Raw genomic sequence first — 12,313 nt, forward strand, 5'->3', positions numbered from 1 at the left:
ATATTATATTCAAGAGCCAAAAAGAGACATTTGATTTTGATAAGGTCAGTGTGTGTATGTGTTTTAACCTGCTTGTATAGCCATCCTCGAACCACTACAGGGACGTTTGGGTTTCTCTTGATTGACTGATCCCTCTTCCCAAAGCTGTGAACCCTGCCAGCTGATCGGGACACCTGCAAAACACGCACGCACGCACGCACGCACGCACACACACACACACACACACACACACACACACACACACACACACACACACACACACACACACACACACACACACACACACACACACACACACACACACACACACACACACACACACACACACACACACACACACACACACACACACACACACACACACACACACACACACACACACACACACACACACACACACACACACACACACAATTTATGCATGTCCACATACGTAAGAGATACAATACAGGGGACACAGATATTTACAAGGTGCTGTTACCCACACACCCTTCAGGGGTGACTCGTCTATACCGGCTATACCGATAGTAGAACAGATTGCACAGAATTTTGCAGGCAGTTTAGTTGCTTTTTTTGGCATCCCAAGTTATGGAAGCCTTTTACAACCAACCTATGTACTTATGTCTCACACACGCACGCACGCACGTATGTTTGTGTTTACTGTGCTTATCCCAGCTACAGACTAAAGATGTCCCTTCTCGTTTGCCATCTCTCGCGAGAGCCGGTAGAAGCTGGGGTTTTTTTTCACCCTCATGTGTATTGACCACATAAACATGACCAAGCCGGTCATGTGACGCACTGGTGGGCACAGTGCGTCTGCTATAAAAGACCGTCTTTGCCTGGGCTTCGACGAGACAACATTGCTTATCTAGCTCCAGCTGTTCGTTACTATCTTGTTAGTTAACTTTTGCTTATTCTTTGGTTTATTTGTAGCTCCCTTCGGGAAGGAGTGTTAGGCCTAAGTTATAGTTTTGACCCTTTGTTATTGGTTAGGTGAAGTTATTGTTTTGTTTGTCCCATTTTCTTTTGGGAACACCCCACCACTGTGTAAGGCCTCACTCACACCTAAGACACACGCAAGACACACTTGTGTCCTGTGTGTGTGTCGCCTCAATGCATTTCCAATGGGAGTCACATGGGCTGCGTCCGAATTCATTCCCTATGCCCCATATAGTGCACTACTTTGGCGTCCCGCCATTTTGTTGTAGTGTCCGAATGTGTAGTGAGCATTTTTGCACCCTAACATAGTGGACTGAAGTATCCCACAATGCACCGGGAATTGTAGGGAGCATCCGATGGTCACTACAAAAACACAGCGAAGCAAATCTGCCCCATAATGCATTGCTCAAGCTCGCTCTTGAGCGCACATGCACGCGTTTGTGCATGTGCGCTGCTTCTGCATGCATGCGCTCATTGCGCTCCAACTCAGAAGAGGCAGAAGTTGAACCAGCGAAAGAACTCAACACAAATGTACTTTTTAAACTTTCGTTTTCCCTTCCCTGGCGGATCTCGAAGCTACAGATCTCGAGACAAATGATCTGTGCATTTATTTGAAATTGTTTTATTTTATTTATAATAAATTACTCATTTGCAATAGTAACACTGAGATCCATTGTATCACCCAGGCCCAGCGCATGACGTTAGGAGAGGAATCAGTTGCTTGCTGTAGAATATAGTTGTGAGATTCTTTATCACAAACGTAGGCTAAATACATGCATGTGAGACACATTAATTGTTTCCGAACATATGTTTTATTAATATTCATTAATTCCTGCCATGAAAAAATATGCTATCTAACATTTAATTGAATTGCGATAAATACATTAAAACTTCATTATGTAAGCAGTCATTTATTGGACTGCTGTTTCTGTTAACACCAAACGTCCGTATTATTATTGTGAGCAGAGCTTGTAGATCGGCTACTTTTGGTAATTCTTTACCAAAAGTAGGCCTACCCGATACAAGCTCACAACACGGACGTCGCGTTGCTTATAGATCGGCTATTTTTCATAGGCCTATGTTATTTTAAAATAACCTTTTTATCATAGACATATAGGCCTAAATGCCTGCAAACATATTTTCATTAACCTATTCTTTCTTTATTCATTCATGAATTTAAAACTATAAATAATTGTCCTTGCAGGGAGGTGACAGCCTGCAGTCACTTATTTGATACAGTCTGTTCCTAGCGAAAATTCAGCAACAGCGTTGCTCCTTTGATCCTTCATATCCAAATGAGTGAAACGGCCGGGATGATTTGTTTATTTTTCAAACAGTTCTTTATGAGGCGATCTGAAAAAACCTAATGGGGATTTCATGCAAATAAAAAGTACATGAACCCGCGGACCTACAGCGCCCTCTACCGATATTGACGTCAGAGTCGGTGCTCCCCATACAGGGAGTATTGTCCGAAATCATCACTATAGAGTCCACTAGAGTCTGGATCCCCGTATGGGGGGTAGGGAGTAGGGAACAACCCTAGCAATTCGGATGCAGCCATGGTCTCATGGTTGGACACAACCTTGTTGCATGGTTGGTGCAGAAGACAGACTGCAACAAGGTTGTGTCATGAAACCATGTGACTCCCATTGAGGTGGCCATGACACACAGAAGACACAGGACAGGTGTGAGCGAGGCCTAAGTCTTCAACACTATTCTGCTCTAATATCCTCCTCTATAACTAATACTGCTTATTAGTTATCTTTATTATAAATGATAGCCAATGTACTTGAAAGTCGATTAACTTCCATCATGTATTTATTGAGCCATTTGTACTGAAAACAACTCTTTTGTAACTCTGTAACTTTTATGCTTTTAGTGCAAGTAAAAGCATTTTCGAATTTGCAGTGAGGTTTCCTGTCCATTTTATTCGTACCTTTACCCCTAGACGAATTGGTCCGTAATAAGGGACTAGAGGGGAAGAGATCATTCTATGCTTGGTATAGCGGCTCGGGTTGTTGCACTGTGTGTGTGTGTGTGTGTGTGTGTGTGTGTGTGTGTGTGTGTGTGTGTGTGTGTGTGCGTGTGTGTGTGGTAAAGGTGGGCTCAGTGGAGTGGGACTGGAGTAAATGATGTGTGATGGATGTCTTGTCATCTGGCAGAGCGTGCAGGCAGAGACACATATTCAATCTCTGTCCCCAGGGCACCTGTTGATAGGCTGGGAGGAGATTCCATGCCACTGCGGGGCCGCAACGGTGTATGAATGTATGTGTGTGTGTGTGTGTGTGTGTGTGTGTGTGTGTGTGTGTGTGTGTGTGTGTGTGTGACAGAGAGAGAGAGAGAGAGAGAGAGAGAGAGAGAGAGAGAGAGAGAGAGAAAGAGGTGTGTGAAAGAATGGATGAGGGGAAAGAGATGGTAGTGTTCAACCAGACAGAAAGAAGAGAAAGAGGCAAGGGAAAGATGGACGGAATATACAGACGGACTATACTGTAAACATTGTGTGTGTGTGTGTGTGTGTGTGTGTGTGTGTGTGTGTGTGTGTGTGTGTGTGTGTGTGTGTGTACACATGTCCTAGACTGTTACAACCAACCTATGTACTGATGTGCAAGACATCACTTGTCAGCACACACACACGTCACACACACACACACACACACACACACCTCCGCCTAAAACTCACTGACCTTGGACGTGGAGGTGGTGTCCACTGTGGAGGAGGTGACAGAGGTGGAGGTGTCACTGATGGTGGTGCTGGACGGGCGGAACTGTTCCATCCCTACTCCTCCTACTCCTCCTCCTCCTCCTCCTCCTCCTCCTCCTTCGTCTCCTCCTGCTGCTGCCAGGGGTCTGGCTGCCATCCTGAGAGAGGGGGCTCTGCAGGGAAAGGAGACCACACATGGAACAAAAAACGCCTCTCAAACACTGCAGTCGCCATGGACAGAGGCCTATTGCAATTATTTGAGATACTGATCGCAATGATTTTTGCATGATCTCCGTAATCTTTTCCATGCTGAAAAGATTTCCACACAACACACTGTGTTATATCATGGCCTATTTTGGCCGCAGTACGTTATTGTTGTTATTATTTATTTGGAACATTGGTATAGGTCATTGTCAGTCAATTATTTGTTAGTTAGTCCCCACTGTCTGACTGCAACAGACCAGTCCCCACTGTCTGACTGCAACAGACCAGTCCCCACTGACTGACCGCAACAGACCAGTCCCCACTGTCTGACCGCAACAGACCAGTCCCCACTGTCTGACTGCAACAGACCAGTCCCCACTGACTGACTGCAACAGACCAGTCCCCACTGTCTGACTGCAACAGACCAGTCCCCACTGACTGACTGCAACAGACCAGTCCCCACTGACTGACTGCAACAGACCAGTCCCCACTGTCTGACTGCAACAGACCAGTCCCCACTGACTGACTGCAACAGACCAGTCCCCACTGTCTGACTGCAACAGACCAGTCCCCACTGTCTGACTGCAACAGACCAGTCCCCACTGACTGACCGCAACAGACCAGTCCCCACTGACTGACTGCAACAGACCAGTCCCCACTGACTGACTGCAACAGACCAGTCCCCACTGACTGACTGCAACAGACCAGTCCCCACTGACTGACTGCAACAGACCAGTCCCCACTGACTGACCGCAACAGACCAGTCCCCACTGACTGACCGCAACAGACCAGTCCCCACTGTCTGACCGCAACAGACCAGTCCCCACTGTCTGACTGCAACAGACCAGTCCCCACTGACTGACTGCAACAGACCAGTCCCCACTGACTGACTGCAACAGACCAGTCCCCACTGTCTGACTGCAACAGACCAGTCCCCACTGTCTGACTAGGCACTCTACAGAGTGCAGTTCTAGTTATTATAATTTTCTTTGTTTTCCACGAGCGCGCAACAAACTGCTCTCTCATTACCAACGATCCGGTCGTGAAGGTGAATATTGTGTGACTATACTTAAAGGAGAGTAAAAACGAGTTGATAGCTGGCATGGGGGCAATTTTGATTCAATATTCCTGGCAGTAAATAAATGTGTTAATAGAGCAGCAGAGGACCCCAGGGCTAGGTCAAAAAATAGAGACAAGGATGTCCATCAACGCACCGGGGAAAGCAGGCGGTCCCCTCACCTTCTTACACTCACAGCTTGTTAGGACAGCTTCATTGACACTAATGAGGATGTCACATTGTCACATAATCCAGTGTGATGCTCGGTTGCTACACATGCCACTAGGACACGGTGACAGAAAAGGGACAGAGAAATGGAAGGAGAGGAGAGAGAGAAACAGGAGAGAAGGGAAAGAATAGAGACAATAATGCGACACAGATGTGATCTGGATGAAAGAGATACAAGAGGAGACATGATGACATGAAGACATGAAGTGATGGAGCTGCATGGAGACATTGAGCAGAGAGATAATGAGTGAGGGAATGATATACAGTATTAGCACTTTTTATGCCCCCAGCAGATGAGGCAGATTTTACTCTGAAAAGCCCCGCCTTCCATTTCCCCCCCAAACCAGGAGGTATAATGTTCCATTTACTACCTCACGCTAATAAGTCTGATCTCTCTTTAGAAGTGTTAATATTGTCAGAATATATTCCAAACGAGATGCTAGGTTAAGTCAGAAATTAGGACAGCGTTATGATCAAAACCATGGAGAGCGCTGTAGATTTAGAGATAATAGCAAGTTTTGTCTGCCCGTAAACAAGGAGGTGAACGGCTGCGCACACACGCAAAACATGTCTGGAAGCTCTGAGAAAGGCGTTGCCTATCAACAGCCGCTGTCAAAGAAATGGATTTTAGAGATCAGGTTTTATATCATATAAAAAAGGACCAAAAGACGTCTCCAGACATCTTGGGCCTCCTACCGGTGTAATTATAAAGACGTGTGGGGACGTCTTGGGCACAAGTGTTAAGAGGAACTGACATGCCAAAGAACAATATATGGAAAGTGTGGGGAAAAAAAACTATGCAGGTAGGTAAGACGGCTTGAATTCTTTACAGACACCAAGGAACCATATTAGACCATTCCTTTATTTGCAGTGTCCGTGTCTGTCAACCACAATGGACATTCTGTCTGCAGCCATACAGTACCTCAACTTTCTATATACGAGTCACACTTTTAGATCCTGCTGAACTTGTCTGTGTCTGCCCCATCTCTACGGTACGAGACAAGTACAGATGGAACACCATAGTAGTACGAGTCCCACTTTTTACAGCACATCGTTGCAGGAACTGAGTGTCTTGTATGCTCCATATGGGTTTGTTCTACAGTGTGATGCTAATGTGGTTGTGCTCTATATTTTTTTTTTTAATATTTTGTCTTTATTTGATAGTGACAGTGGCGAAAAGAAGGACCTGCAGCAAAGGCCGTCGGGATGGATTCAAATTCAACTCTAACCTAACCATAACCGCAAGCATGGGAGCAGCGCATGTTTGACCGCATGTCCGACCGTTGTTCTCGCATGTCGGTCCGTTGGTGTGTCTAATCTGCGTGTGCATCCCACGCTTCTTATAATCGTACATCATCATGATGTAAAATAGACACTATGCCTAAAGTCTTCAGACACTTGACGTAGAATTCTCCATTCATTTTCAATGTGAATTTAATGTTTGTGTAGGACAAAATAGCCGATTTGCTCAGACACATGACGTAAATTCTCCATTCATTGTCAATCGGAATTGAATCTGGCTAATGTTTGTGTAAAACGAAAATCTACACTAATAGCTGAATATAGGAGGGGCTAAGAAACCCTGCCGAAATGGAGAGAGAGAGAGAGAGAGAGAGGGGGGGGGGGGTACATGAGCACAGAGCCTCAGAGATGGAGAGAGACATGTAAAGAGCTGTAGTCCAAGGCTGTGATTGTCTTCATGGATCTCCCGTCGGAAACAAACTCAGTAATGTGTCAGGAAGGAACGCAATGGAGCCGAAGTTGATGTGGGTGAGAAAGCAACTGCAATCATAAATCTGCACACAATGCAGTAGTTTGGTTCATTTGGCATCATTTGAAAGACATAAGCGAGTGCTATTCTATATACCTGTACCCTCCCAGATGACAGACAACAAGCCTGCTAAACTGGACAGAAATGAGGAATTCTCTAGAACTTACTCTCAAGGAAAACGCAAATAGCATTAGCAAAAATGGTGAAGGAAAATGGTGAACGTTTAGGATCGTTAAGGATCCATAAAAACGATGCCATGCCGTAAAAACGGTATTCATTGTACTGTGATGAAACACAGGTGATTAAATGAGTCATAAAAAATGATATGAAAAAAATCGAATCATGTGGGCGTCGGCATCCGCTTGGGAACGGCATGGCTCCATGGTTAATCTCTAGCCTGTGACATCAGTCATCTGTGACGTCACTAGTCTATGTATGACTCCACATTTGGGTGGCAATGTTTAAGTTTTATAATCATTGACATCCATTACGAAGTGTTTACAGTCACAGAACGCTCAGAACGACATATGAAGATATAGAACGTTATAATGCGATCCAGCATCGCTAATATCATTATTTACTAGTGATGAACAATATAATCTGTAGCATAATCGGAATGGGACATATCGGTATTGGGACTGTGAAGTTAGCCAATTAGTCAAGGCTCCAAAGAGATGCAAAGTTTGGGCCGTTTTATTTTCGCCCAAACGAATCCTCCAACAACAATTACAGTGCAGTATAAATAGTGGTGGCCTTAAATAACAAATCAAAATATGACTTTACCAAAATAACAAAAATTACACTTTGACAGAAAACTAAACTAAGATTTAGTTTCCACCGATACTGGTCAGAATCGGTATCGGCGGATGTGACCCTGCAAAAAAAATCGGAGATGGGATATCGGTCAGAATTTCATAATCGTGCACCTCTATTATTTACCGGTTCTCCATCACCGGGCAACGCTTTGCTTCCGTGTTGTGACATCCTTCAATATTTTGCATCCACAGTAATCTTAGCGAGGATCTTTAGCAGTGTTTCTCTCTGAATTGAGGTGATCATACAGAACCTCCATGATTAGAAGCTCAATAAATAATCCCTGCGATGTCACGTTACCGTTTCAGGGCTTCTGAGGAAAAAGAAAGTAGCTACCGAGTGCCCCCGGAAATGGTTGAGTTTTACTACCGGTTCAGCAAATCAGCTGGTAATAATAATAATAATAATAATAATAAAACTTTATTTGTATAGCACCTTTCATGACATGAAATGCAGCTCAAAGTGCTTTACAGAACAATGGAGAATAAAAGAAAAGCAAGGCAACGACATTAAAAAAACAAGCAGTAATGCAATACAGTGAGGACATGAATACCAAAAAAATAAAAAATAAATTATCAATTAAAAGCAATGTTGTAGAAGTGGGTCTTGAGCTGAGCTTTAAAAATGTCTACAGAGGCTGCCTGACGAAGGTACAGTGGGAGCTTGTTCCATGCCGACAGCCCGTAGAAGCAAAAAGCTGCTTCCCCGTATTTTTTAGTTGCCATTTTTTAGGCAAAGTCAGCAGGCCAGCAGTGGAAGACCTTAGGGGGCGGTTTGGGACATATTTAGGCAGGCAGTCATGTAGGTAGGAAGGTGCGAGACCATTCAGAGCTTTATAGACAAGTAAAATAATTTTAAAATCAATCCTAAAAACAACCGGAAGCCAGTGCAGTGATGCCAAAACTGGAATAATATGTTCTCTCATCTTAGTTCTAGTTAAAACTCTGGCTGCTGCATTTTGGACAAGTTGTAATCTGTCAGTTGTTTTCTTAGGCAGTCCTGAAAAAAGTGCATTGCAGTAGGCTAAACAATTTAGACCTGAGGCCGCATCGGTGACACCTTGTAGCTTTTAACCACTTTAACCATTATTTTAAACTTTAGCTGTTGAAAAATAGTATACAGGCTCATAGCGCAGCACTCGGTACCGCGCTATGAGCTTGTAGATCTGCTATTTTTGAAAAATCGTGAAAATGTTTTATAACTGTTTTAAACTCAAATATTTGCTTCTGGAACAACATATTTTGAGATGGGGGTCCGCGGCCAAATACAGATAATGCTGGGGGTCCTTGACATAAAAGAGTTTGAGAGCCACTGACATAGAAACATAGGTTTTTCAGAAAACTGTCACGATTTAGAAGACATTTTGTAGAATCAGTTATCAGGTCTAAATGGGTTAAGTGAGGGTCATCCTGAAGCCCACATTGCCTCCAATGAGTCGTTCGGTGCTAGCTTGCCACCATTGGTGTGTGAATGTGGAAGTGAGAATGCTGCTGTCGACTGTCGCTTCACCTCCCAATGTATGAATGAACAGACCTTTGTAAAGCGCTTTGAGCACTTACAAAAGCGCTATAAAAATGCAATTCATTATTATGACTAGACCGGTGCCCGGCTATAGAGCACCGAGTCGATGGAAGTTGGAGATCCATGCCTTATTATGCCTACATTTCTGTATCTATCCCTCTGTGTCCCTTTATTCCTATATGGAGTTCTGAGTTAGGCATGCCCAGATATGAAGTGTGTTGCCTAATCTCAATGTGACGTCAAGGAATCTACAGGTGAGGTGGCTTAGGCTCATTAGGCACTGGCAGAGCCTGACCAGACAGAGCCTTTTGTGGTGGTTCTGGACAACCGTGTATCTGACCAACTCGACACTGGGCACAACAAGAAATCCACACTGTTATGGCAACCGTCAACAAAAGTATTTTTCCGTTGACCCAGTAATGTCCAGCACTCCCCCACCCCCCCTACACCCCTCAGTAAACACACTGCTGACGCAGCTGTCCACACACACACACACACACACACACACACACACACACGAAATCAACAGGCTATGGTGGAGGACAGAGGGCTGGGGTTAGACAAACGTACAGTAGCTACAAGACAGACAGACAGACAGACAGACAGACAGACAGACAGACAGACAGACAGACACCCAAATGCAGTCTATGACCAACAACAACAACAACAACAGCAAGGCAATATTCCACCCTCCAGTGAAATGGTGAGTTGTGTGGACAAACTGGACATGGCAACGAGACAAGAGTTGCTGTGACTACGTATAGACAGCAGAATATCATTGAACACACCGTAGATACCCAAGACTGACTATATATCACTTTACATCATCTAACCGTTTTCCATGTTGTTAGGAATTCAACAGACGGACGTGACTTGACAGATAGACAGAAACAGGCAGGCAGGCAGACAGATCGACAGTAGTGTGTGTGTGTGTGTGTGTGTGTGTGTGTGTGTGTGTGTGTGTGCGTGTGTGTGTGTGTGTGTGTGCGTGTGTGTGTGTGTCTGCGTGAGTACAGTATTGAGGGACGCTCTTATCATACATAGTACATACATCATCTCATTCCAGCCAATCACAACTCGCGACTCTCGCGTCCTCACTTTTCCATCTTCACTTTTCTGTCCTCACTTTTTGAGGGGCGCTAGCCCCTCCTATATTCAGCTATAGTGTAGATGCTTGTCCTAACACAAACATTAAATGCCATTGGCTGGGTTTATAGATGTACCACGCAATGGTAGGTTGAGGCCTACCATATACCAGGCCCAAGGCCTGAGGCCTACCATTGCGTGGCACATCTATGCACAAAATGTCTATGTTCACAGGCTTCTCTGTGTGCGGCCTAGAGGGCATCTGAGCATGTGCAGCACTAACAAGTCTTATGTCTTATGGTCCATATGTGTTTGGGAAACCCAGCCATTGACAATTAATGGAGAATTTACGTTGTGTCTGAGCAAATCTGTATTTTTGTCCTACACATTGACAATGAATGGATGATGCACAATGATAAGAGCGCCTCTCACTTCACCTCACAAAATAGTTTTCCAGGTACATGAAAGTGAAATATAGTGTGTATGAGTGTATGAAATATAGTTTTGCAGGGATCCAGATGGGGCTGTTGCGACATCTTATTTTGGGACTGTAGCAATAAATCACTATTGTACCTCTCCAGGCTAAACCCATTTAGACCTGAGAGCAAATTCTACACAATGTCTTCTAAATCCTGTCAGTGGTGTTTAACGTCAGTGGTGTTTCACCGTTTCATCATTTTCATGTCAAGGACACTCAAATGTACTGTATTGCGCCGAATATAAGACCACTCTGATGATAAGACGATCCCCATTTTTCAAGACTCATTAGTGGAAAAAGAACATTGAATGTCAAATAGTCTAGTCCCTGATTACAATACGATACGACACTGTATTTTTGGATATTTCGATTGAAAAGAAAATGTAGTCTTCAGGCCAATAGGGTAATTGGCGGCCGACCTTTTGAAAAGATGTTGTTCCATGAGCGCAGAACGATGATGAGTCAGAGAAAAGAGAGAAAGTGAGGGAGAGAGAGAGATGGTGTCAGACAGCGAGGGAGACGCTCTAGGAGATGAACAAGATAATGTTACTGATTATTTTCAGACCTCCAGTTCTAGGCACACAGAATGGGGGACTTTTTATTATTTCCAAACTATAAGGTATATTTATGACATAGTAAAATGTTGAAAATGAGTGGTATTCCCCTTTAAATAAACGAGAAATATATTTTCTTTAACTCAAACTGGCCATGATAAGTTGGCACTTTTTCATGAGCAAATAACACTTTGTTTATCCAAATCACCACTGTGCAGAATAATTTAAATCTAAAAAAATCCCACTACTGTACTTAATGCCACATTTATTTACAGTAAATCTCGTGTTAACCTGCTTACATTGCACACATTATACTGTACAGCATGTTTCTCCTCAACACTGTTTATCATTACTGTACATTGCAAACTTTTCAGATTAACATAAATAATCCTACAGTTTTGCGAGGAAGTGTATAGTGTGACTTTAGCGAAATCAGCACTCAAAACTAAATTAACCTAAGGCGCTCTCTCTGCTATACCGCCGCCGCATAGCAAACTCAATCTGTGAACCTAAATGACTCATTCAAACTGTGCGAAGAAGAGCAATCATTTTATCCAAGTCCCCAGTGGCTGTAGCATTTCCACTGTCTCCCAGCTCTTAGCCCCGGGGCCAGTGTGAGGAGAATGGGGTCTGATGTCGGTCCCTATACTCTCCAGGCGTGTTCTGGGCTACAAAGGAGACTTTACAAAGGGTTGGAGATGTTTGGCCCCCAACCTACATCAGGGACGAGGAGCCCCTTAGGACTGGCTAATACTCTGGGATTAGATGGAGGGACAAAGTGGACATGAAAGCCAGAGGAGGCAGACGGAGGAGTGTATACGAAGGCGGTGGGCTCAGTCAGTATGACTTTATTTTATTTCATTTCAATTCAATTCAATTCAATTTTTTTAACCCATTTTGATCAGATTCAGTCAGTGTCAGTGTCAGTCATTTTTCAAAAATAGCAGACCTACAAGCTCAT

The 12,313-nt window shown here is 44.0% G+C and overlaps 3 protein-coding genes across 11 annotated transcripts in view; all 3 read right to left on the reverse strand.

Annotated features, from left to right (window-relative positions):
- anapc13 (anaphase promoting complex subunit 13) overlaps positions 1–12,313 on the reverse strand; it is a 250,307-nt gene that overhangs the window by 99,585 nt on the left and 138,409 nt on the right. The window lies entirely within an intron of this gene.
- Positions 1–12,313, reverse strand: part of plekha7a (pleckstrin homology domain containing, family A member 7a) — a 169,567-nt gene that overhangs the window by 69,672 nt on the left and 87,582 nt on the right. For all 9 annotated transcript variants that reach the window (XM_083762467.1, XM_083762469.1, XM_083762464.1 and 6 more), the window contains 2 exons: positions 3,624–3,813; positions 69–173 (listed from right to left, as the gene is read on the reverse strand). In XM_083762467.1, the coding sequence (XP_083618593.1) occupies positions 69–173; positions 3,624–3,813 (295 nt within the window). The remainder of the gene's footprint in view (positions 1–68; positions 174–3,623; positions 3,814–12,313) is intronic.
- LOC310856928 (small ribosomal subunit protein uS15) overlaps positions 1–12,313 on the reverse strand; it is a 152,560-nt gene that overhangs the window by 12,467 nt on the left and 127,780 nt on the right. The gene's annotated exons all lie outside the window — the stretch shown is intronic.

This window comes from Protomyctophum parallelum (assembly GCF_964188405.1).
Source record: "Protomyctophum parallelum genome assembly, chromosome: 4".
NCBI classification, from domain to species: domain Eukaryota; kingdom Metazoa; phylum Chordata; class Actinopteri; order Myctophiformes; family Myctophidae; genus Protomyctophum; species Protomyctophum parallelum.